The following is a 25,730-nucleotide window of genomic DNA, read 5'->3' on the forward strand; positions in this document are numbered from 1 at the left end:
GAGTAACAAGGGAAATTCCTGAAATAAATTTAAAACACAAAAAATCAGAAACAATGCCAGTAAATACTTGTGAAAATATGAATTCTTTTCTGTCTTCCTCCCCATCCCACTTTATCTCCTAAACAATCACTCCATCTCATCTTTAAGCCCCCTTTGGAATTGTACCAATCCCTAAAGTCCAATTACAATTATTTCTTTAACATTTTTTGGATATTATTTATTTTCTCAAACTTGGTAGTGCCTAAATATGTCCCAAGGAAGTCCATTTTAAAGAACGCATTCTATGGCAAAGGGTAAGGTTCAAAAATAAATAGAGAAAGGGTACAGTTTGTAAACAGGGCGTGTCCCATAAACTTGTATGCACGTAAGTTGTTTGGGACTCAGGATGCATTTACCCTAAAGAAACCTCATTAATTTAGCCATCATAATTAGTCAACCAGCTGACCTACCAAACCCTATTTCACCAAGCTTTGTCTGATACGATGTATATGATCTGTCTCCTTTTTTTTATTATTATATTTTTTTTGAGGAAGATTAGCCCTGAGCTAACATCTGCTGCCAATCCTCCTCTTTTTGCTGAGGAAGACTGGCCCTGAGCTAACATCCACGCCCATCTTCCTCTACTTTATATGTGGGACGCCTACCACAGCATGGCTTGCCAAGCAGTGCCATATCTGCACCCAGGATCCAAACCGGAGAACCCCGGGCCACCGAAGCAGAACGTGCGAACTTAACCCCTACGCCATTGGGCCAGCCCCACGATCTCTCTCCTTTTTGATTAGATCCACTCATGGATTACAATCCCACAGGTTCTCTTTCCCCCATCATGTTAACTAGACCTTTACAAGCTCGTTTGGGTAAACCAACCACCACTGTCTATGGAAAAATACATTAAAGGGCATGCAAAATCACTCTTCATTACCTCTCCCTTTTCCTTCTCATCTTTCAATCAAGAATCAACTTTTTTTGTCAATGAGTTTTCCTTTTTCATTTTTATTGAGGTAACATTGGTTTATAACTTTATATAAATTTCAGACGTACATCATTATATTTCAATTTCTGTGTAGACTACATCATGTTTACCACCATCCATCCATTACCATCCATCATCGCACACGTGTGCCCTGATAAGAGATGAATACCTAAAATAGATAAAGAACTCATAAAACTCAACAACAAAAAAATGAACAACCCAATTAAAAAGTGGGCAAAGGATCTGAACAGACATTTTTCTAAAGAAGATACACAGATGGCCGACAGGCACATGGAAAGATGTTCAACATCGCTAATTATTAGGGAAATGCAAAAGAATGAGTTTTGGAGAGCAGCAGGAGGAGAGAGTGGTGGGCTGGGGTCACTTTTCACTCTGAAAGCCTTGCACAACCCCACTGGTCACTCATCTGTGTTGACCATCCAAATTAAAGCTATAATCCAAGGTATGCCGGACAATGGAAACAACTGCCCTATGGAAATCTAAAGCCAAAATATAGGTCAATAACAAAAGAAGCGTTTTATAAATACAACAGTGTAGGTGAAGTACCAAGACTATACACACTGAGAACAATTTTCTAATTTTTAAAATTGTTTTGACATCATAACAACATAAAGATGGGAAAAATTTTGTTTTTAATTTTTTGTTGCTGCATTTTCCGTCTTGCCTTTCATATATTCTGCGTCAGTTCTCCCAAATGACCACCAGAAAGTCTATTGATTGAGCAGAGCAGCGTTTATTAGGTCTACTGCAGTTAGAGACCCACCACGTTGACAGTTGTAGGGTTCTTACCGAAAGCGGGGTAAAGACTTATAGGGTTTAGGTATCAGGGCTCAAGTGGATAAGGCAGAGCTTTCAGGCAGGGAAGTGATTGGAATTGAGCAAGATGCATGATGTAATAGTTGGACACACTGAGATAGGGTTTTTGAAGGGAACTTTGGTGAGGAAATTGTTATGTGATAAATGAGCCATTGCCCAGGGAGCAGTCTATTGTCCTGTTAAAGGAGATGGCTACTCAGATGAGCAAACTGTCTGGTCAAATTATTTGTAGGAATTTCTCAAAACAAACAGTGAAGTTATTTATCACATTACAGCTTATCTTCCAAGGCAGGATTTTTCTGGAACAAACAATTAGGTCTCAGTTCTCAGCCCCAATAAGCTGTGTGGATGCAGATGGTTTCAGTTCTCACCTGCGCCCAGACAGCTGCTGGTTTCCCCATCCACACTTGGTGCTTCCAGCATCCAGGCCTTTGATCCCATCCCTCTGCCTTGTTTTCTTTTTGGTTTTTTTGAGGAAGATTAGCCATGAGCTAACACTGTCGCCAATCCTCCTCTTTTTGCTGAGGAAGACTGGCCCTGAGGTATCATCCATGCCCATCTTCCTCCACTTTATATATGGGATGCCTACCACAGCATGGCTTGACAAGCAGTGCATAGGTCCTAACCCAGGATCCAAACCAGCAAACCCCAGGCCACTGAAGCAGAACGTGCGAAATTAACCAGTGCACCACCAGGCTGGCCCTTCTTTTCTTTGTAACACCTCCTTCTTAATTGCCCTCTGCACACTTGGCTGTGTCTCCATTTATGTTGATGTGCGTGTTATTTCTTCTGGAAGCTCCATGAAGGCAGAGCTCTGCCTCATTCACTCTGGCTTTCTCTTTAGCATCTGACCTCACACATAGTAGACACATACAAAAAAATTGTTCAACAAAAAATGAATGACTGCTTGGTTGGAATTCAGCTCCTGCCAATGATCCTTATTATTATTAGTGAAATGAAAACATCTGACAAATTTCAGATTGTGTCTCATTATCAAGGAGACTCATTCTTCTACAGTACCTCATTGGAAAACAGGTCATCTCACAGCCAGTGGGAATTGACTCAGAAGGGACATTTGGAGTAACACAGCAGCAACAATGAAGCAGAAAATATCAGTGTGTATCTACCTTATGAAATCACAAACTTCTGAGCTTAACACCGCCTACTTTGAACTCCAAGAGGCTTCGTGTGCTTTTTGAGTAGTAACTGCCTCATCTATAAGTGCGAAACTGAACAAATAATATTTATGGCTTCTTTCAGCTTATTTTTAAAGTTACAAAGTCTACAAATTTTCATGTTATCTGACTCTAAGCTATGCTAATATAGTGGTTATATTAGAAGATGTTCCTTCTTCAGACTACATAGATGCTCATATATGTTCATGATAAAACTCAGGTCTATAAGTTGTTGAATTTTTATTCAATTTTTTCTAAAGCTGTCTTTATATGTACTTCAAGTTTTCACGTAGATATTTTTATTACAAACAGGAGCAGACATACAACTAGATATAGAAAATAACATAATGAACACCCATGAACCCAGTACCCAGCTTTGTCAACATCTACCTTTGCACTGCTCTAGAGAACTCTCAGGTTAATTAATATTTTTATGTCTCTGTTTCATCATCCGTAAAATGAGGATAGTAATGGTACCTATCTCATAGGGTTGTTGTGAAAGTAAATGAATTATTATATGTGAAGTATTAAGAAGCATGCTTTGTCCCTAGTAAGTGTTACAGAAATGTTAGCTTTTGAGGGGCCGGCCCGGTGGCATAGCAGTTAAGTTCTCACGTTCCGCTTTGGCGGCCCAGGGCCGGCCAGTTCAGATCCCGGGTGCAGACATGGCACTACTTGGCAAGCTATGCTGAGGCAGGCGTCCCGCATGTAAAGTAGAGGAAGATGGACATGGATGTTAGCTCAGGGCCAGTCTTCCTCAGCAAAAAGAGGAGGATTGGCAGCAGATGTTAGCTCAGGGCTGATCTTCCTCAAAAAAAAAAGAAAAAAAGAAAAAGAAAAAAGACATGTTAGCTTTATTATTATAACAAACTTTAAACAGATTTGGAGCATCCTCTCCCATTTTCTATGATCCTGTTTCACTCTCTGCTTCCCCTAAATTTGGAGTTTATCATTCACATGCATTATTTCATCCTCTTAGTAGATTTGTATGTATCTATATTGTTTACTAGGTTTTATAAATGTCGCATAAATGACATTGTACTATGCATGAACTATCGCAACTTTGTTTCTTAACTTGATGTTTTCGAGATTTGTCTGTTTGATACATCGCATCCTGGCTAATTCCTGTTAATTTACTTCCCAAAAGGCTTTGCTTAAATGTCATTTTCTCAACCTGAAATATTCTGAACATCCCATTTAAATTTATCCCCCTCTGCTCCTATCCCCCCTTACACTGTCCTTTTTTTCTTTTTGACATAAAGCTCATCACCTTCTAAACTATTACCTAATTTACCTATTTATCGGTTTATTTTTATTGTCGATCTCACCCTTAGAATATAAGCTCCAAGGAGGGATTTTCATCTGTTTTCATTTTTCCGCTAACATGAGCCACTGCCCTAAGAGTGTCTGGCATGAAGCGGGGGCACAATGGAATGATTTTTGTCTCTTCTCCTATGATGATTATTTCAGATATTTTCTTTCATAGTTGCCATTATTGCAAAAATGTTGCCATAAACATTCTTGTAAATATAGTCTTGGGCAACTCTATAAGTTTCTCTCTGGTATATACCTGTAAGTGAAATTGCTGGGTGACAGAACTGTCTTAAAGATTCTTTTTAACTGATTTAGGATGTCTTGGACTCATCAAATGTTGGCTGTTGAAAAGGAAAGCATAAATAATCATCAAGAGACATAAATAAAAAACTATCAGCGGAGAGAAATTACTAAAATGAGCTTGCTTTTATTTATCAAGGAGATAATGCTTTGAATTTGATTATGTAAAGTCCTACTGCCGACGTTGGATGCAATTGCTCAGTCAGCATGTCTTGATGAATTTGCCATGGATACTAATAACGCCTGGCTCCCAGACTAATTCAGAAATGGCTACTTCAGCAAAGCGCATGGAGACCCTAATCCACCTGGCTTACTGGAGTGCAAAGGAGCCCTTCAGACCCACTCTGCAGTTGTGCCCCGCCCTGTTAGGGCTTATGATTAAAAGTAGATGCTCAATGTTTTGCTGCATTGTCTTTGATCACATTGAATCATCGCTTATTTTTGATGCCTTTCCACCGTTAGCCGGTTTTCTTTTCAAAGTTATACTTAGGGGGAAAATAGAAGGTAACTCTAATTGTCAAGCATACATTAGGGATTCTAAGCTATAGCCGAGAGAGAAATTAATCCTCAAAGCGTGTCACACCAAACAGCAGCGATCTGCAAATTGCAGATTATTTGTGTCATGCGGCCAGTGCCAGTAGCACATCAGAGAGCTGAAATCCATTTCAATTTTTATCCCAAGCTCGGGTGCTCACGGTTTTCCATTGAACCCAAAGGATGTCGCAATGGCCCCTGTGATGATTTGCAAGGAAATTAAAAGAAAAAATAGTGATTGAAGACTCACATAGTTTTTAATGCTTTTCAATGGAATATATTATCCAAATGAGTTTCCCTACATCCCAGCATGGTTATGGAGGAAATTCAGCAAAAGCTTTCCAAAAAAGTTGTAGTTCAGTTAATCCCCCTAAGGTGTTTTTGTCTTTTTGGGTTTTTTAATGCCTCTCAGTGACTTTGTGGAAGTGATCTGCAACTTTAGAATACATTTTCCTGAGGAGATTCCCAATTAGATTGTAAAATACTCTTTATAGTGTAAGGACAGAACAAAAGTAAATGTCGATTATAGATACTAATTGAAATAAAAATCCCAGTTTCAAACTTATCCTTTAAAAAAATAAGTAGGAATAAATTCTGTCTTCATATGGTTTTTAAAATAGATTTCCTCATTCTGTTTTTTTTTTTTTGGTGAGGACCATTGGTCCCAAGCTAACATCTGTTGCCAATCTTCCTCTTTTTGCTTGAAGAAGATTGTCCCTGAGCTAATATCTGTCTCAATCTTCCTGTGTTTTTTGTATGTGGGATGCTGCCACAGCATGGCTTGATGAGCAGTGTGTAGGTCCATACCTCGGATTCAAACCCATGAACCCTGGGCTGCCAAAGCAAAGCGTGCAAACTTAACCACCATGCCACCAGGCCAGCCCATCCTTATTCATTTTTAATGCCAAACAGACAACTTATTTTTATTTACGGTGAGCTCAGATTTTCAGAAAGCAAATGCAAGATATGACTGAGAAGTTTTGTAACTGGGAAAAACAAATAGAAGAACACAAACCTGGGAGGATATCATCAGGATAAGTCCCGGAGGAGATGAAATTCTAATTTCAATGATGGAAGACAACAAAACAGGCTTTTATAGTTGGGTCAAGGACAGGAAAAAGTAGGGAAATGCCTAAGAAAAACAGGCCCTCATTGAAGAAGACCGCACCATGTTAACAGGGGGAAAGCTACCCAATTCCTGTTTCTCCCATTTTCTTGAGCAAAGAGAATGTTTCCCATGTTGAAAAGGAGAGAACAAACAATTTCAGGAGGAACCTGTGCTTAAGAAAAGTGAGAACAGAACAGGGAACACAGAAATATTTTAAGAACTGTTATATCTCCAAAATCTTCTGCATATAATCTCAGAGTCACTTCCAGGCATCCCTGAGATAGCATAAAGGAAGAGCAATCAGAGGTCAGAGTTCTGGAGATGGGTTTTTTTTTAACTTTTCAAAATGAAGCAAGATTAAATCTCAAAAATGGAAAAACAATGAGTTTGACGTCAGTTTCAGCCATCAACTACAAAAAAAAAAAAAAAAACAAACAGTATGAGCACTTAATAAGGTATATGTACTCATTAAGATCCAACTCATTAAGATTCACCAAAACTGGATCTAGAGGAGGTCATGTGTGAGGGATGGGATGAAACTTCTTGACTTGAAACTGATAGCTGGACCCTGGGGTGCAAATGTTGAGCTGGCGTTAGAGACAAGTGGAGGCAGAAGGTTCTGTTGAACCAGTCAAGCAACTGTGGAGGAGAGATTTAGAAACAGAACAACACTGGGCTGAAGATGGAGCCCATGTTGGGATGTCAGAAAGAAGAAGGAAGGGACAATAAAGAAAATGGAGAAGCAAAGGAATGAGGAAAAGAACAGGGAAGTGAATCTCACAACTTCAGGGAGAATGTTTTAAGGGTGATAGGCTGACCTAATCCCAGATACTACAGGGAGATGAAAGGGACAGGACTGGGCAAGGGCCGTTGGCAGTAAGTACTTAACTAAGCGAAGGGGCCCTGCCCTGGGTCCCTGTCTGATCTCCCCCCACACCTCTCCCCATAGGAGCCCACAGGATCTGAGCCCTGCCTGGGTTCCTAGATACCTGGAATTCAGAATTCCCTGCACAGATGGCTCTGAGACTCTTAACTGGCTCAGTCTTCCTGAAGGCAATGGTGAAAGGATAACTCATGGTGGGGGGCTTAGTGGTAGAGCTTGAACCCACAGGTTGCACCATATTGCTGTGCAAGAATCCCTTCAAGGAGGAGGGAGTCTGAGAGTAAGAGGAGGGGAAGGGCCAGGAATGAGGTCTGGCTGTGTCAGTCCAGCCACATTCAGGAGCAGATCTCCAAGGGGTCTGAGATTTCTCAATCATCACCTTGAGATCCTCCTGCAGGGGTATTTGTCAAAGTTTAACAGTTTTTAGATTTATTTATAGCTCTCAAATGTTCAGACACATGATATGTTGTTACAGTTCCCCCAGGCCAATAAGTTAGGGGGCTATTCTAGAGTTCGGCCTAGCTATTGTGTCCCGAATTCAGAGTGGACACCATAGAACACTTTATCAGTAGAGTGGGCAGAAACCCACCCATGTGATGTTAAAGGTGCAATGAAGAAGTGAATGTAGCAGGTGTGAGGGCTCTCATCTACAAAGTCTGACCTTGCCAACAAAGAGAAGATGCCTCTCCAAGTCTTCTTGGAATGAAGCACCGAGAAATCACAGATTAGGTTTGGCTCCTTCCCTCGGGCTCCCCAGCATCTGGTCAAGTGTCTGACACTAAATACATGAGTGAATGCGGCGACAGTGAATAAACAGGAGACTTCCCGAGTACCACATTTGAGCGGGGATGTTGCCAACGACAAGGTCAAATCTAAGAATAGAGGGAAGAGCGATGAGCATCTAGATGCTTCCTGTAAAGTTTCACATATATTTACAGATTATTTCAGACAAATGGGTATTTGCCTCAGGAAAGTGAAGCGTAATAAAGACTTAAAATATTTGGATATAGTTTCTATCACTCCAACTCTAGAGCTAATATCAAGAAAGATCCTTCTAACAATAAGAATGCTTCATTATTAGAATGGAATTCTTTAGCTGACTCCTGACCCCTGTCACTAGAAGTCTTGAGACAGAGGCTGAAATGCAACCTGTCAGGATGTCATAGAAGGGAATTCTGTGTTAGGAGAGAAGTTGGTCTGGAGAAAGTAACAGCTGATAATTCTTTAAAAACTAAGATATTTTTGTGCTTTAATACATGACTATGTATTACATAAATCTATCTTTAATCATTGAAGAAATTAAATACCAGCAAGTCTGTAAAATCTAAGAATTGGATCTGATTGTCATTGATATAAACAATATCATCAGATTGCATTTGGCAGTTGTGTGACTGTCTTGAGGAAAATATTGTGACATTTCATCAATGGTCTCAGTAATTGCCTGAGGGAGGCCCCAGTCTGAACCAACCCAGCAGACCCGGCCTCCGTCTTTTGTTGATAACAGAGCTTTACCCTTGCTGAAAATTAGCTTTATTTTGACAAGGCTAGTAAGAAATGGAGCTTTTAAATAACTCTTTCTTGCTTGAATAGTGGTATACTAATATCTTATGTTTAAAAATTAAACTTTGCCCTTCAAGTATAAAATAGTTCATTTTTAAGATTTTAAAAAACTGACCTTAGGACAAATACTCTTTCACTCATAGGTCCTTAAATTAACTCTATGCAGGCTTGTAAAGTCATCTATTTTCCAGTGCTCTTGTTTGTGAGAATGGGAAGGCAACAGCTTTTGCCCCTTAATTCATTTATTCATTCAGCAAGTATTTATTGAGTACTACCCCTGTGCTGGGTGCTGTGCTGGTTCCCAAGTCGTAAATAAAGTGGTAAGTCCCTGTCCTTGTGGAGCCCGCGTTCAGGGGAGAAAAGCAGATATTATCAAATAATTACACTCATAGTTAATGGAAATTGTGATAGGCGCTACACATATGGGACCTCAAAACCCTTTTTCGTTCAGTTTAATTAGTTGTCATTGATGCAAGCTTTATATGTGTGCCAACACATTCACATTGAACGTATTATCTTTTCTGGAGAGTACGATAATATATAATATGACTGAAAAGACTGGCTCTACCACCAGTGGACACCCGTGTTCGTAGCCCCTTCATGTTCATTTTTTATAGTCACTCCATGATGAACACTTTTAACCTCTGAAATTCTGCTTTGCTTTTGTTTTTTGGTTGTGCGTAGATTTCTGATGTCTCTACGGTAGTATATTTTCTCCCCCAAACACAAGAAGTGTGCTCAAGTTAATCAGACTGATCTTATTAGTTTGACAGTTAAAAGATGGTTGCATGTGAAATTCTGAACCTGTGGCATTTTCATATGCAAGATCTAACATCTGTTTTTGTTAAACCACCATCACAGGGCAGCAAGTCGGTTGCCGTGCATAGAGTCTAGGATTTGAGGTAGAATTTCAAGGTAGAACTGTCTATTACTCAGCTCTGTCATTTGCTTCACTCACTACCTGGGTGACAAAAGACAAGTTATCTTGAATATTACAAAGCAGCTACAAGTAGAAAACAGAGCCCCTTCCCGCTCCCCCCCAATAAAAACGAGATCGGCTCTGGTCAAACAGAACTATGAGCCGTCAGTTCTCTTCCTTGACATCTTTGTGGAATATTTGTTTTTAAACCGCAGCTTGTTTGCCATAATCATCCATCTGTTGATCGTATACTCAAGTGATGCCCTTCCTCTGCGCTATGGCTGACTCAGAAGGCTAAACAGAAGGTATATTAGGCAGTTGCTAACTGTCCATTTTGTCAGAAATTGGAGTTAGTTTCCCTTTTGCATGTTTGCATAAGTGGATGTATTTGGGGACCTGGGGCTTAAGTTATTTTCATTATTGCCTCTATTAATTCACTTCCTAAGTGTAGATATGTAAAGCATGCAGTCTGAAATGACCAGTGAGATTAAAAAATAACTTCCAGGTAGTTCAAAGGTAAAAATATGTCATAAACCTTTATAATATCAAATAAAAATATCAAATTGCTTATTAATCATTTTAGATTATTGTAGTGAGTAAATGAATAAATGGGTTAATAAAAATTTAAAGCCTTAAATGTACACTAACCATATTTTTCTAAGCATATATGATCTGATCTTATGTACATATACATATGTGAATATATATGTATACACATTATATACATATACATATGTACATAGTTGATAATTATTATCATAATAATCTCAATTACTTAATTGGATATTGGGTTCCTTTAGCAAAATTCGTCTCTAAATATTGAAGATTTGGGCAAAAAGCTTATTTCTGGGATAGCAGCAGAACAACCATTTCATTTTTTTTTTAATTTTTATTTATTTTGGTGAGAAAGACTGGCCCTGAGCTAACATCACTGCCAATCTTCCTCCATTCTGTATGTGGGATGCCTCCACAGCATGGCTTGATGAACGGTGTGTAGGTCTGCACCCTAGATCTGACCCTGTGAACCCTGGGCCACAGAAGCAGAGCACACGAACTTAACCACTACACCCAGGCTGGCCCCAGAACAACCATTTCAGCTACAGTCTCACAAGTACTCTTGCCCTCCAGAGATCCTCAAAATAGCAACCACCAGTCATGAAGAATTTATTATGTACAAGGAGCTGTCCTAGGTAATAGATATACGACCATACATAGAGATACACATCATTTACAACAACCCCATAAGTGAAATCTTCTTACTCCCCTTTTTATAGGTAGAAAATGAAGGGTTTACAGCTAACCCCCTATCTTTGGCCCCAGATAACATAGCTAGTTAGTGGTGGAGATGAACAGTCCCCTCATTTATTTCTCTCTTCTTGCTTCATCATTATTTCTCATTTCCCCCTGGGCCAGGTACCTGGCAGTGGGGGAGGGTGGGCCAGGCTGGGACTGAAAGTTCCCTCCACTTTCACATGTAGGGTAAAGAGATTGTAGAATCCACCCACTGAGAGAGAGAGGAGAGAGGGGAATAGGACAATGACAACCAGGAAAATACACACATCTTGTCTGCACGCTGGTCTTCCTTTCTCAGGCATGTTTGGGAAGGACTCTGTCCTGAGGAGCATATCTATGCCCACACATTCTTGATTTTATTCACATCCTTCATTCTTAGGGGTGTTACCATTTAGTGCATTCTTTCAATCCAGCTGGATTTGTAAAGTCCTCGAAGACAATATTATGCTTCTTTTCCTTCTGTATTGCACCAAAAGTAGTGCTGGACACAACACTGATATTTAGTTCATTTCCTCAGCCATTTTTTCAAGGAAAGACTTAAATAACAAATTAAAATGCCTAATGTAGCGTATATTATACTATTCGGTATTTCTCAACCTAAAACCATTGTTTAATATGTTTTCCAAGTAAGTTGGAGCTTCACATTTTCCCTCTGAAGACAGATAATGATTTTACCTTTTAATCCAGACAAGACTAGACAGAAGCGGTCAGGTCTCCATCACATCAACTTCGAAACCCACCATCTGAGAGAGCCTCGGGGCTTTTATTTGGTAAATCACCTGCAAAAGCCAGAAAATTATTGAATTTCTTTTCTTCTATATATATAATATATAGTGGAAACGACTCAGCATTTAACCTTTATTTCTTGTTTTGTGTTTCTTTCACTACTCTGATAATCTTTGCCTTTGAATAAGTATATTTAGATGACTCAATTTTTCAGCAGTTGCCCTAAGATTTACCATTCATACTTTAACTAATCCAAGTCCACTTTCAAAGATGACTAGAACACAGAATTTGTATGGTGCAGATACCTTATTGCATAATATTCCCAATTCCTCCTTCGAATGCTTTGTGACATTGCTGTCATTCATTTCACACACACACACACATATATATATATATGCACTGTAATCACCCAGTACATTGCTACTATTATTCCTTTAAATTTATCTTTCAAATAAATTAAGAATAAGAAAAATAAAAGGTCTTATTTTGCCTTCATTTATTCCTTCAACACTCTTCCTTTCTTTATGTAGACCCAAATTTCTGACCTATATCATTTTCCTTCTGCATGGAGAACTTCTTTTAATGTTTCTTGCAGGGCAGGTCTATTGGGAATGATCCCTTCAGTTCTTGTCAAAGAAAGTCTTTACTTCACTTTTGAACGGATAATTTTGCTGGATATAGAATTCTAGCTTGGCAGCATTTTTATTTCAACATTTGAAATATTTCACTCCACTCTCTTCTTGCATACATGGTTTCAGATGAGAAATTTTCTGTAATTCTTATTTTTGTTCATCAATAAAGTGGTTTTCTTTCTTTGACTTCTTTCACAATTCTCTGTCTTTGGTTTTCTGCAAAACCAAAGATATGGTTACACTTAGATGTGATTTTTGGATATTTACTTTGTTTGGTGTTCTTTGAGCTTCTTGGACCTGTAGTTTGGTATCTATCATTAATCTTGGAAAGTTCTCAGCCATTGTTACTTCAAGTATTTCTTCTGCTCTATGCTCTCTTTCTTTTGTTTCTGGTACTCAAATTACAGGTATGTTACCTCTTTTGAAGTTGTCTTGCAGTTCTGGGATGTTGTGTTATATTTTTTTTCATTCTTTCTTTTTTTTTCTTTGCATTTCAGTTTAAGGAGTTTCTTTTGACCTTTCCTCAAGCTTACTGATTCTTTCTTCAGCCATGTCAAGTCTGTTGACAGCTCATCAAAGGCATTCTTCATTTTGGTTATAGCTTTTGATTTCTAGCATGTCCTCTTGATTTCTTCTTAGAGCTCCCATCTCTCGCTTATATTACCAATCTTCTCTTGCATGTTGTCTACTTGTTCCATTAGAATCCTTAACAGCTTAATCACAGTTATTTTACACCTCCTGTTTGATAATTCCAACATCTATATCGTAGGTGAATCTGATTCTGATGCTTGTTTTATCTCTTCATACAGTGTTTTTCTTGCCTTTTGGCATGACTAGAAATTGTTTGTTGAAAGATGGACACATTATATGGAATAATAGGAACTGAGGTAAATAGGCCTTTAAGGTGAGAATATATGTCATTCTGCCTAGGAGTCAGGCGGTGTTTAATATTTGCTATAGTTGAAGCTGCCAGAGGTTTCAAATTCCCCTAGGGTCCTTGATTTTTGTCTCCCCTCTTGACTTTGGGCTTCCCTAATTACTCCTCCTCAGAGAGAATCTGTGTCCTGTGGTTCTTTCAGCTCCCACCCACTGTTGTTTTACTGGAACACTGCTGGTGAGGTGGTGAGGTTAATGGGGAAGGTGTTCTATAATCTTCCAATTAAGTCTCAGTCTTTTAGTGAGTCTGTTTCTTGGGACTGTGACTTTCACAAGTGTTTTTCCAGTGGTATAGGGGTTTTTTTCCCCTGCCTCTTACTCCCTCCGCTGCATGAAGTGTTCTCAGTCTATTTCCTTGAGACTCTGACTTCTGTTGACTATTTTCCTCCATTCGGTGAGACAGGCTGGAGTCAGAGGAATGCCCTTCTCCCATAGCACTGGCGTAGGTGCTGGCAAAGCCCTTTCCCCTGGAGAGCAGACCTTTGTTACAGAGAAGGCTCTGGACGTATTTCACAATGATTACTCTCCCACTCCTCCTGCCAGAGCCACAAGGGGATCTTCTCCTTAAGGACCTTGTAGGGTTCTTGAAAGTAAAGATCAGGAAAATCTCTAGGACCCTGGACCCCTAGAGTTTCTCTCTCTCACACTAGTCCACACCCAGCTTCTAGCAATGCATCAAAATTACCACCTAAATATTCCTACCAGTTTATAGTCCCAGTGACTTATGCTCCATATAAGCAGATCTGGTTGTGACTCACTGGATTTGCCTGTCTCTCCAGATTTCAGTGGTGCTTTGCCCTGTAACGTCAGTTCTCTGATGTGTCCAAACAAAGTTGATTTTCAGTTTGCCCAGATTTTTCTTGTTGGAAGGATGGGAATAATAACTTCCAACCCCTTTACATGTCAGAGCTGAAAAAAGAAGTGCTGACCTTTATTTCATAAGACAATGGATCATGTAGCAATTGTTTCAGCAAGCTACTTCCCTTTAAATAAATGAGATTATTATAAGAAATAGCAGCAGTCATTAGATGTGGGAATGCCATTAATATTATTAGCAATGAATTTGCTTTCTATTTTATGTCATTCCATCTTGCTTTCACATACATTCTAAACTACTGTTTGAAGTAGACATTGTGATTTTTCTTGATAAAGGATATGGCATTTAGAGTAACTGACTTATTCAAGAATGCATAGTTAGCTAGCTGTTGCAGAACCAGAGCTTCAACCTAAGCCGTGATGACAATAACTTGTTTTAAAAGGCATGAAACCCCCAATTTTGATATTCCCCTTCTGTAGCCCATACCTCCAACTGCTATTGTCAAGTGTTGACAGTGTCTGTAGGCTGTTCTTTTGAGGAAATTGGATGAAAGGAGAAGCAAAGAGATAGAGTGGTAACTATATGCTCAAGGCTGGATTTTTGCTGAATTTTCAAATGGGAAAGATTTATGTACATATATGGTTTGAAGTGAACAACCCACAGAGCCATGGAGCTTGAGAACAGAGAGTGAGTGGTAAGTTAAGCCTACAAGGAACTGAGAGGGGACAAGTAAGCATGGATGAAGAATAACTCTTGTTCTGAGGAGGAGGAGCCTTTCCCATTTCACCCTGGAGGACTAGAGAGGGATGGAATGGGGGTTATGATTGGGAAAGAACATGAAGTTCAGGGATGGTACACTTGATGGTTGCCACAAGATTGGCTCTCTGGAAGCCAAGTCTGAGGCAGAGGGTGGCGTACAGATGTTTATTGGGATCACACCTGGGAAAGGAGGAGAAGGGAGCAGGATTGGGCAGAGTAAGAAGTTGAACTGCTATGTAGGCCCAAGAAAGCCTCAGGCAGCCAGCAGGAGGTGGAGCAGGGGTGCCCATCAGTAGCCCATGTTGGGACAAAGTAGCTGGACGTTCAACCTCCCCATCACCCTGTCAGCAGATTTGGGGCCCTAAGGAAAGTGTGTCCTCAGGCAAGGTGACTCTCTGCAGCTGAGGAAGACCAGCGTGCAGGGGGAGGCTTCTCAAGGTCTTCCCACAGCTTCTTCACAGGGCGTCCGGGCCCCTCATCTCCATGTCCACTGCGATAGCTTTCCTTTTTGGGACTTGTATCACGTGAGGTGGTGTTTTGAGAATGAAGTATTCAGAGGCTAATTGAGAAGAATAGTGATGATTTGGAAGAGTCCCTGAGGGAGATGGGAGGGAGTGCTGACCAAAGACAAGTGAGGGGGCAAGCTGCACCGAGGGCTCAGCAGGGAGTGGACCCGAATCTGCAGTGGCTCCACTCTCAACAAGGTCGCAGCTTCTGGTAGCTGCTGTGAATTTCAGTTAGAAGATCTTCCAGCCCCATTTTGTTACACTAGCTGTGATTAGCAGGAATGAAACAGGAGAAGGAAAAACAGGTGGTGGCATTTATCCAGAGCTGGATATTGGATATCAGCAAAGCAGTTCCAGTAGAAGTACAAAGGAGTTACGGATTCTAAGCATCACTGAGATCTTCCCATGTGGGGTCCAGGCTGGGGAGAGAGGTGAGAGGTCAGGAGAAGACCACTTAACCAATAAAAACAAAGCACCTACAGGCTGGAGGTCAGAGCTGGGGACTCTGGGATGAGAAAAGAGGAGGAAGGCTGGAGTAGGAGCCCCTCCCAGGTGCCATAACGACCGAGCTAGATGGAGACTGGCTAGATGGTAGATGACATATTCATGGAGCACCTGCCATTGGACACTTTGTACAGCCGTGCATTGTTCCAGGCATGGCTGATATAGCAGTGACAAAACAGCAAAGATCCCTGCACTTGTCACCTTTGTATTTCAGCAGTGGGAGGCGGAAAATAAAGTAATTGAGGTGCACAGCACATTCGAAGATGATGAGTGCCCTGGAGAAAGTAGAGCAGTGACGGGGGTGTGGGGGCGTGAAAATAGGCTGCAATTTCATGTAGGGTGGTCCCGAACGGCCTCACTGAGAAGGTGACATTTGAGCAGGACTTGAAGGAGGTCAGGAGTGCTCCATGCAGGTATCAGGGCCAGGGGCTTTCCAGATGCAGGGCATGGCATATACCAAGGCCTGGAGACAGCAGCCTGCCTGGGATGGTCAGCAACAGAGAAAGATGAGCAAGCCAGCATGGCTGAAGTGCACTGAGCAAGGGAGAGAGAGGGGTCAGAGACAGTGGAGGACCTCATAGGCCACTCTGAGGACCTTGGCATTTACTCTTAGTGAGATGGAAAACCCATACATATTTTAAGAGAATCCTTTTAACTGTTATCTCAAGAAGAGACGGACTGATGGGGGCATGAAGGCAGATGATGCTGGGTGCCGTGAGCATACAATGTGGTCCAAGTAGACAGCCACGGCTTCAAAAGAGGAGGATCCATTGTCATGTGTGTGTAGACCCCATGTGGGGATTTCGGATAAAACAAGCGTACACTACCACCATTAACACCTACTTGCATATCATCTTTAATTGGCAGGCCCTTTTTCCCCTCTTTGTCACACTACTGCATTCTGTATGCGTGTCTTGCATTTCTAGTTTTGTTATTTTGTCTTTTGTTTTATTTTATTTTATTTTGTCTTTTATTTTGTTAGTTTGTCTTCAGACTAAGTTTGCATCTGTCTGTTTCCCACATTGATGTCCCTGTGAAGAGCACACAGATACCCCTCCATGGTCTTCTTAAATATCTTGACCCCTTACAACTCTTCCCTTCTAACTACATGCTATATCTGTCCTTGTTTGTTACATTTTATTGCATCTACCAGGTGTTTCAGGTAATTATCTAGTCTTCCGTTAAAGATGTTTATATTTGAGCTATCACTGACATCAATCCTTTCAGTTATGTCTTAGGAGAATGTTAGAATACAAATTCTGAAGACAGGCTAATTTTAAATTCTGTTTCTTATTTTACCTGCCATTAAAATAAGTCAAATCAGTTTTCTCAAATTTGTGGGATATGAAGGACCACTGTAAATGAAAAAAAAAAAATCCTCCAAAACTTCTAAGATTGAATACTTATTTTTTAAAATAATATTTCTTAAATATGGCTAGATATAAATTTATATAAACATGTTATGCTTATACAATAAGAAGGCCCAAATGAAAATTTGTAAATTAAATGAGAATGAAAGCACAAAACCAAAAGAGTCCAAATTAACTGTATGAATTTAATCTGACAGATGCTGTCATCTTACTGAAATTAAATTGTTGCTTGGGATGGAACAGGGCCTTCCTGGGTCTTCTGATCTCAGCACACCTACGACCCTGTGCTAGGTAGTACTTCAATTCTTCTATCAATCACTTCTCGTGGTGATCCCTCCCCTTATACACTTGGCACAGCACCAGGGGACCCTCACATGTTGAGACGCACCTGGAATTCTCTCTGCTTCTGTTCTTTCTTCATTGGTTTCACGAAACCAAAATAGGACCATTTGCTCCCAAGGAGATCTAAAACTCAAGAATTGACAGGTGGCTGAATTTCCACAGCAGTTTTTGGTTGAATTGTGGCCAACCAAATGACCCAAAAGACACTTTTACTAATTATTTAGATGATCATCAGAATAGCAACTCTGAAATGAACAGCACATCAAAAAGATTCTTCAGACTCCAAGTCTTTGTGGCCTCCAGTTGGAGAAACACATATCAAGTATATCTTCTAACATTAAGGATCTTGCTTTCCTTCTTTGTAGTATTGGACGTGCCTATGGCAATTAATTTACCACATTTTCCATCAAAATATTCACCTCAGGATTTTCATTTATTTTCCTGAACTATTTTCAGGTGATATCACCCGTTTTTGTTTTTCAATCTTTTGTACTATCTTAATGAACATTTATGAATCACTTTCTCAAAGCATGAAATGCTATAATGTCAAGACTATATCAAATATAATATCAAAGACTAAAACTATGATCCAGCGTTTTACATGATCACAGAATTTCGGAACTAGAACTAACCCAGTCAAACCAGATATTTCCTCTCTAAAATATCCTGCATAAATAGTCATTTAGCCTCTGTTTGAAAACCTCCAGTTACTGGCTTACAAGGCAATGTATTCCACTTTTAAATTAGAAATTTATTTGTATTGAACCAAAACCCTGCCTGCTGTAATTTTTACCTGTTGATTTTAATCATACCTTCTAGAATAATGCACAAATCTAATCTTTCTTGCAAAGGATAACTTCTTCACCCCTGTGAAGACAATTCCCTCCTTCCTCAGCCTGCCCTCCCCCAGAGAAAGTCGTCAACACTGTCCACCATTCTTACATCACAATGCTGAGTAACAGGAGAAACAGCTCAGTGATTGTTTTGGCGCATTTTGCATACAAGCCAATTTCCGTAATAGAAACTTCAACCAATTATGTAATCCATAGATCTTATCTCAAAGAAACAGGTTTTTATATCAATTTTGTTTCCAGATTTAATATTATAAATGACTACAAATTAATACTGTGGAATAATTCTATTAAAAAGACAGGGATGGAACACATTTTAAAGGATAACTAGCATACACTGGCACATATAGATAATATGATGGATTGATTTACTTATTTCTATTTACAAGTGAAGAAAGAAAATGTAGGGGCTGGCCTGGTGGCTAGCGGTTAAGTTCTCATGCTCTGCTTGGGCAGCCCAAGTTTGCCAATTCAGATCCCTGGAGCAGACCTACACACCACTCATCAAGCCATGCTGTGGTAGGCATCCTACATATAAAGTAGGGGAACGTGGGCATGGATATTAGCTCAGGGGCAATATTCCTCAGCAAAAAGAGGAGGATTGGTGGTGGAGGTTAGCGCTTGGCTAATCTTCCTCAAAAAAAAAAAAAAAAAGGTAAGAAAAAAAGAAAATTCGAAAGCTTAAAACAGGCTCTCATTGACTGGGTAGAATTAGAAGGTGATGGCCACCAAGACTGTCACGATCCTCCTCCCGGGTCCTTTCCATAAGAGACCCTTTCCAAACTGAAATGCGGGATCTTTATGGTCTTGACAAAGCTTCCTGGAAGCACCAGGCAGGGTTCTCAACCACAGCCAAATCCCATGAAGATGGGGCGTCTACCCGCCCTATTTTCATTCTTAATTCTCGGTGTGCTGGACCCCAGCCTGGAGGGCAGGAAACAGGACGTGATGAATACATGAAATGAACCTACACTTATCAGCTCTCTCCTTCTGGCCCCAGAAAATCCTGGCTCTATATTAGGGACAAGTAACATGCTGGGCAGAAAGACATGGTACCCTAAGGCCCCACAAAGACCAGATCACAATCCAGAGACGAGAAAAGGCCTGGCCAGCCTCATTTGTGGCTCCTTCCTAGAGTCACAGTCGGGGGTCAGGCAGCAGCCAGGGCTCCCTCGGAGGTTTGGCTATTTTGTGGTTGATGAGAATGTGTTTTGCAGGTAGGCGTTTATGTGCTCCCAAACTACAACACTGGTCATCGATAGTCATAACTGGATGTAAGAACATATTACTGCCCTAGAATGGGAATAACGTATTTGTAATTAATTCTTTTTTTCCACCAGCTGGCTGCCCCAACTCCTTGATTAAAGAGCTCCATCACTTCAGGATTCTTGGGGAAGAGCAGGTGAGTCAGCTTCTCGAAGGCTGTGCCAGAGTGTTGTGAAAGATAGACACTAATGAGATAGTCCACACTCTCTCCAGGAGGCAGAGTGTGTCTTCTGACCCTAGGGGCCCTGAAATGGGGAAGAAAGCCACGCTGGAGAAATGTGTGAGGACATTCTTCCTCTTCTATCCATCAGACCTGACAGGTTATTAATTGGTACATCTGCTACCTGCCAGAGCATTTCATCTCAGGACGCCAGCGGTAAGCAGGTACCACGTCGTGGCAGATAAGCAAACGAATAAGTGATGAGGTGAATTATGCCTGAGGGATCGATCGTCACAGACAGCCCTGATTTGGTGTCTGTGGGTGGATATGCAAGCTCTTTTCACCAGATTTTTGTACTTTGTGTGTATTATCTATATTTCACTACAGCACCTTTCTCCATGGATGTGAACATGTGACTTCAGTAAAACGGATGCCGTGAGGTCTTCAGTAAGACATGTCGGATTTTAGATAGATGTGCTAAGTAAATAATTCAGGGTACTAAATGTTACACATATACGTACACATACATATACTTTTGACTGCTTAAAAATGAATCTCTTGGGGCCGGCCCTGTGGCCCAGTGGTTAAGTTCACACACTCCACTGCAGGTGGCCCAGTGTTTCATCGGTTCGAGTCCTGGGCGCGGACGTGGCACTGCTCATCAAACCACGCTGAGGCAGCGTCCCACATGCCACAACTAGAAGGACCTACAACTGAAAATACACAACTATGTACCCAGGGTCTTTGAGAGCAAAAAAGGAAAAATAAAATAGAAAAAAAAATGAATCTCTTAATCCTTTTACGGAATTACAGATTCTATATTATTATGTTAAATCTTGGTGTCAAGTTATCCTTGAAATACTTATACCAAGTAGCTGAGGACGTGTGGTTAACCTACCTTACACTCTCATATTGACTTTTATTCCCAAGGTAGTCTTTGCCAGCTCTGACCAGAGAACATGCCAACGGAGATGTGGCAGCTCAGTTCTGTTGACGAGTTTTTGCTCTGTGTGTTTTTCTCTGGTGTGAGTGTGTTGCAAAGTGGGACTGCCCATTTCTAAGATGAGATTAAACGCAGAAAGGGGTTAATTCAAGCAAGATAAAAAACTGAAATCATTTCCAACCCCTTAAATTAACAGGTTACAGGATGTCTCCATTTTTTTTTAACTTTTTATTAAGATTATGATAGTTTACAACCTTGTGAAATTTCAGTTGTACATTATTGTTAGTTATGTTGTAGGTGCACCACTTCCCCCTTTGCGCTCTCCCCCCACCCCCCCCCTTTCCCCTGGTAACCACCAATCAATTCTCTTTGTCTCTATGTTAAACTTCCACCTATGAGTGGAGTCATACAGAGTTCGTCTTTCTCTATCTGGCTTACTTCACTTAACCTAATACCTTCAAGGTCCATCCACGTTGTTGTGAATGGGATGATTTTTATCTTTTTTTCTGGCTGAGTAGTATTCCATTGTATATATGTATACCATATCTTCTTTATCCAGTCATCAGTTGATGGGCACTTAGGTTGCTTCCATGTCTTGGCTATTGTAAATAATGCTACGATGAACATAGGGGTGCATGGGACTTTTGGAATTGCTGATTTCAAGTTCTTTGGATAGATACCCAGTAGTGGGATGGCTGGGTCAAAAGTTATTTCTATTTTTAATTTTTTAGGAAATCTCCATACTGTTTTCCATAGTGGCTACACCAGTTTGCACTCCCACCAACAGTGTATAAGGGTTCCTTTTTCTCCACAACCTCTCCAACATTTGTCACTTTTCGCTTTGGAGTGTCTCCATTTTTTCATGCTGCAAATTTCCAGAATAGCGTGCGTAATGTTTATTTAAATATAAGCAAACTCAGATAGCCTCCATTGCAGGTAAAAGTTGGTAAGCAGCTCCCCCAAGCATACTTATTTATGAAAACACCTGTATCTCACAGTCATTTTCCTGTGGAAGCCTGAAAAAGATTTCTTAAAACAAGAATCACTGATTGTTACCCTGACTTTCTGCTCAGATAATGGAGCCTTCTCTTCCAACTTGTACCAATATTTGCAAATTGTTTCCATATTTGTTTTAGAGTCATTGGGTGATTATTAGAGAAAGAAGCCAACTGTAATCATCTCCTTAGATTTGCATAAAATTCAGGCCACTTTGCATTCTCCTAGAAAAATTAATCAAGCCACAGTCAAAATCAATATTACTCTGATTAGTTGGGCAATAAGGCAGTGTAGTACATCACGGCAATATTGATTATTATTTCCTAAAAAATCACATTTCCTTTCTTCCTTCTTTCTTTTCTTCAGCAGATACTTATTGAGCACCTACTGTGTGCTCTATGCCATTTTCAGTTACAGGGATAGAGGACTGGAAGAGAAATCCCTATCAGGCTCATGTTCTAGTAAGGAAAACTACGTTATGTTATATAGACACAAACATGTTGAGTATATAGTATGTTAGATGATTATCATTGTGATGAAGAAAAATAAAACCGAGAAGAGGGATAGTGAATGCTGAGGAAAGAGGCAAAATTTTATATAAGATGGACAGGAAAAGTCTCACTGAGCAGGTGATATGTGAGTAAGGACCTAACGATGTAAAGGAAAACATCATGGTAACATCTAGGAAAAGAGATTTCCAGATAGAGAATAAGGTGATTACAGAACTTCAGAAATGGCCATCACCTAGCCCATGGAGAACAGTCTGGGGACCAGTGTGATTGGAGTGGTCAGAGCAAAATGAAGGGTTGTAGAAGGTGAGGTGAGGTGGAAAGAATGAGCCAGATTGCATAAGGTGTAGTTGGAATAAGGTGGGAAGAAATCCAGGAGAGTGTGAACTGGAAGCCAAAGGAAGAAAGTGTTTCTAGGAGGAGGACTGATCATCCAACCACATGCTGATCAAGCAGGAAGAGGATGAGAATTGAGCATTGGAATTAGAAAGTTGGTGGTCATTGGTGACCTTGACCAGTGAGCTGGTGAGGGTGAAAGCCTGCCTGAATGGGGTTCATGTGAGAAGGGAAAGAGGAATGGGAGAGAGCAAATATAGATAACTTTTTTGGTTGGTGGAGGAATTTAGCTGTAAAAAAAAAGCAAAGGAAGGAGGTAACTGGGGGTGGGGAATGTGGGATCAAGAAAAATTTTTTTACAGGAAAAAATTCACCATGTTTATGTGCTGATGGGGATGATTTGGTAGAGAAATTGAGAGATTGATTGTCCAGAAGAGAGGGGAGAATTTCAGGAGCAATGGCCTTGATTCGACAACTATTTGAGTGTAGGCTTGGCCTGAGACGAGTGTGGGCAGCTCAACCTGGGAGCAATGGGGAAGGCAGAATGTGTAGGAAGGTATTTGCTGGTTGCTCCTCTTTTCTCAGTGATAGGAAGCAAAATCATCATCTGAGAGTGAAGATGAAGAAAGAGCTTTACAGAGAGAGGAAAAGATAATGAAATTGTCATTTAGGACAGTAAGCAGAATAAACTTAGGAGATGAATGAATTTGGAGTGGGATCAATAAGCCTGGGTGTTGTTCTGTCACATTCAATTGTGTAGACACAGAGGCAGAAAAGACAATGAGTTCGGTTTAACCAGCCATCCAAGTAAAACAAAAACAAGAGCGAAGCAAAGGAGGTGAGGGTGGACCTAAGGGAGTGAGTTTAATGACTGAGGATGAGATTTCAGCTGGGTAAACACAGAAGTGGGATGAGAGGAGAAAGGGATGGGGAGAAGGTAGTAGGGTCCATTGGTTACTGGTCCCAGTGAGTTCAAGGAGTTTTTGGAGTTTGGATATTGGAAGAGTTTAGCTGGAAAAGGAGGTGTTGGCCAAAGAATGTGATGCTTGACACTGAGATTGTGCAGGTGGTGCAGTGATTGTCAATGACAAGGTCATGGAAGGACGAGAAATGTTGGTGGCCAAGTTTGAGATAGAGGACAGGATGACTGGTGAAGTTGAGGTCATGGACTTGGGAAGCCAGGTGTTAAGTATGGCCTGTGTGGACACTGAGATCTTCCAGAATTATCACCTGAGCAGACTTGGAGAGACTTACAGTGAGTCAAGAACTGAAGCTTTGAGAAATGGGGCAGAGAGGGGGAAGAGAAAGGGAGAAATCTTGGGCAGTGGATATTAGGAGCTGATGGCAAAAGGAGAAATAGCTCATACTAGATGATGGTTTGAAATTCAAAGCTGGAGGGTTTTAGAAGGAGAAAGGGAAACTGCTCTCCTTGGGGGATTGCAGAGCAATACTTGGTGGTACAAAGAGTATGGCAGAGAAAACATTTGTGGGAGCAGAAGAGGAAGTGCTGTTCTCAGGCCTGAGCCAATTTCAGTGAGGGAAGAATGTGAGAAACGCTGAAAGAGTAGATTGAAGTTACAGGGCAGTTACTACTCCCTGACCCAGAGTTTCCCAAGCATGGGGGAAGGGTCTCAGGGAGTGGAGAAGCTGAAGGACATGATAGAGAAAAGGAATGTAGAGAGCTGTGTGTGGGTTTGGGGGTCAGACTAGAGAACTGACAAGGGGGCCAAGGACCTCTTTGGTGACTGATATCAACAGGACACGTCAGTCAGGGATATTTCTAGCCTGATGATATATGACAAAACCTAGTGGCCTCGGGGGAGATGCTGACATGAGGCTCTTGGGAGAAAACAGAGAGTTCTAGCCCCACCACTCCTGCCAGTGGGGGGTAGATGGCCTCACCAGGAGCTGGTGAAAGCCTCAGTCTCTCTCTGGATGCTTGAGACAACTTATATTACTTGATGAAATGAAATTTTTACATTAATGGTGTTACAAGTGCTCTTGGACAAATCGTTTTAGTCTCTCTCTAACTTGGCTTTTCCATTTGTAGAAAAGGAAGCGTAATACTCAACCATCTCTTAGAATTTTTGTAAATAAATAGACTTGCAAAGTAAGTTGCAAATACTGAGTGCTACACTAAAATGTTTCTGACTTAAATACTATTTATAATCCATCAATATATTGAACTAGCAGGAACAAAGAAAACATTAACATAAGTGTAATGTTCACTTAAAAGTGAATTGACACAATCTACACAGATTCTGGTTAATTACTGAATTCATTACCCAGATGGTAGAGATATTCACCGCTATGTAATTTCTTTGTATGTTATTCCTTTCCATTTTCATTGATGTTTAATAGGTAGTTGATTTTTGGGATCTGGATTAAAAATAAATCATTAAGCACTATAAATCATTACCTTCCTAAAATAAAAATACAATTAAAACTCCTTGGAATTTAAAGTAATACATTTACTTTAGCTTCTTGGTCCTGTCTCTAATTCGTGTTTACAACTCACATTCATAGGGCACCTATCAACCCCCTCAAACCCAAACTACTTTGCAAAGATATTATCACATTGTAGGTAAGTAAAGCTACTCCAGAGCTCTACATGAGCCCTAAAGAAAACAGGTGTGATATCTGTAAGTCCACAGGGTTTGGAGAGCCTTCAGAAGAATTGTATTTCAGAAGAACCTCCAATTATTCCAGCTTCCTCTAACTTAGGTTTAATCACAAGAATTTTAAGGAAATAAGCTTCATTCATTCAAAAAATACATTTTTAATACCTTTTGTACTATGATTATGGTAGTGTTGGATAAAATGATAAGCAAGGAAGTCATAGGCACAAATGATGATAAATGCTAAGATGGAAATAGTGATTGAGATGTAAACTACTTTAGATAAGGAGTCAAGGAACCCTGAAACGTAAAGGTTGAGAGAGGACCCACTATTGAATGAGCTTGGATCCTGGTAGTGGGGTGGAAGAGGGTTCCAAGCAGAGGAAAGCACATGTTCAGTGGCCCCCAAGGAGATAAAGAACTTGCTTTATTCAAGCCACTAAATATCATTAATGTGGCTGGAGAATAATGATCAAGAGAGACAGTGATGAAAGGTGAATACCATCTACTTTATCTAGGCCAAGGTCAAGAGTTGGGATTTTATTCTAAGTTCAATGGGAAAT

At 40.4% G+C, this 25,730-nt stretch overlaps 1 protein-coding gene across 8 annotated transcripts in view; it reads left to right on the forward strand.

Annotated features, from left to right (window-relative positions):
* PRKN (parkin RBR E3 ubiquitin protein ligase) overlaps positions 1-25,730 on the forward strand; it is a 1,205,440-nt gene that overhangs the window by 987,493 nt on the left and 192,217 nt on the right. For all 8 annotated transcript variants that reach the window (XM_005608125.4, XM_005608126.4, XM_070256476.1 and 5 more), the window contains one exon: positions 19,680-19,741. In XM_005608125.4, the coding sequence (XP_005608182.2) occupies positions 19,680-19,741 (62 nt within the window). The remainder of the gene's footprint in view (positions 1-19,679; positions 19,742-25,730) is intronic.

This window comes from Equus caballus, chromosome 31 (genome assembly GCF_041296265.1).
Source record: "Equus caballus isolate H_3958 breed thoroughbred chromosome 31, TB-T2T, whole genome shotgun sequence".
Lineage (NCBI taxonomy): Eukaryota > Metazoa > Chordata > Mammalia > Perissodactyla > Equidae > Equus > Equus caballus.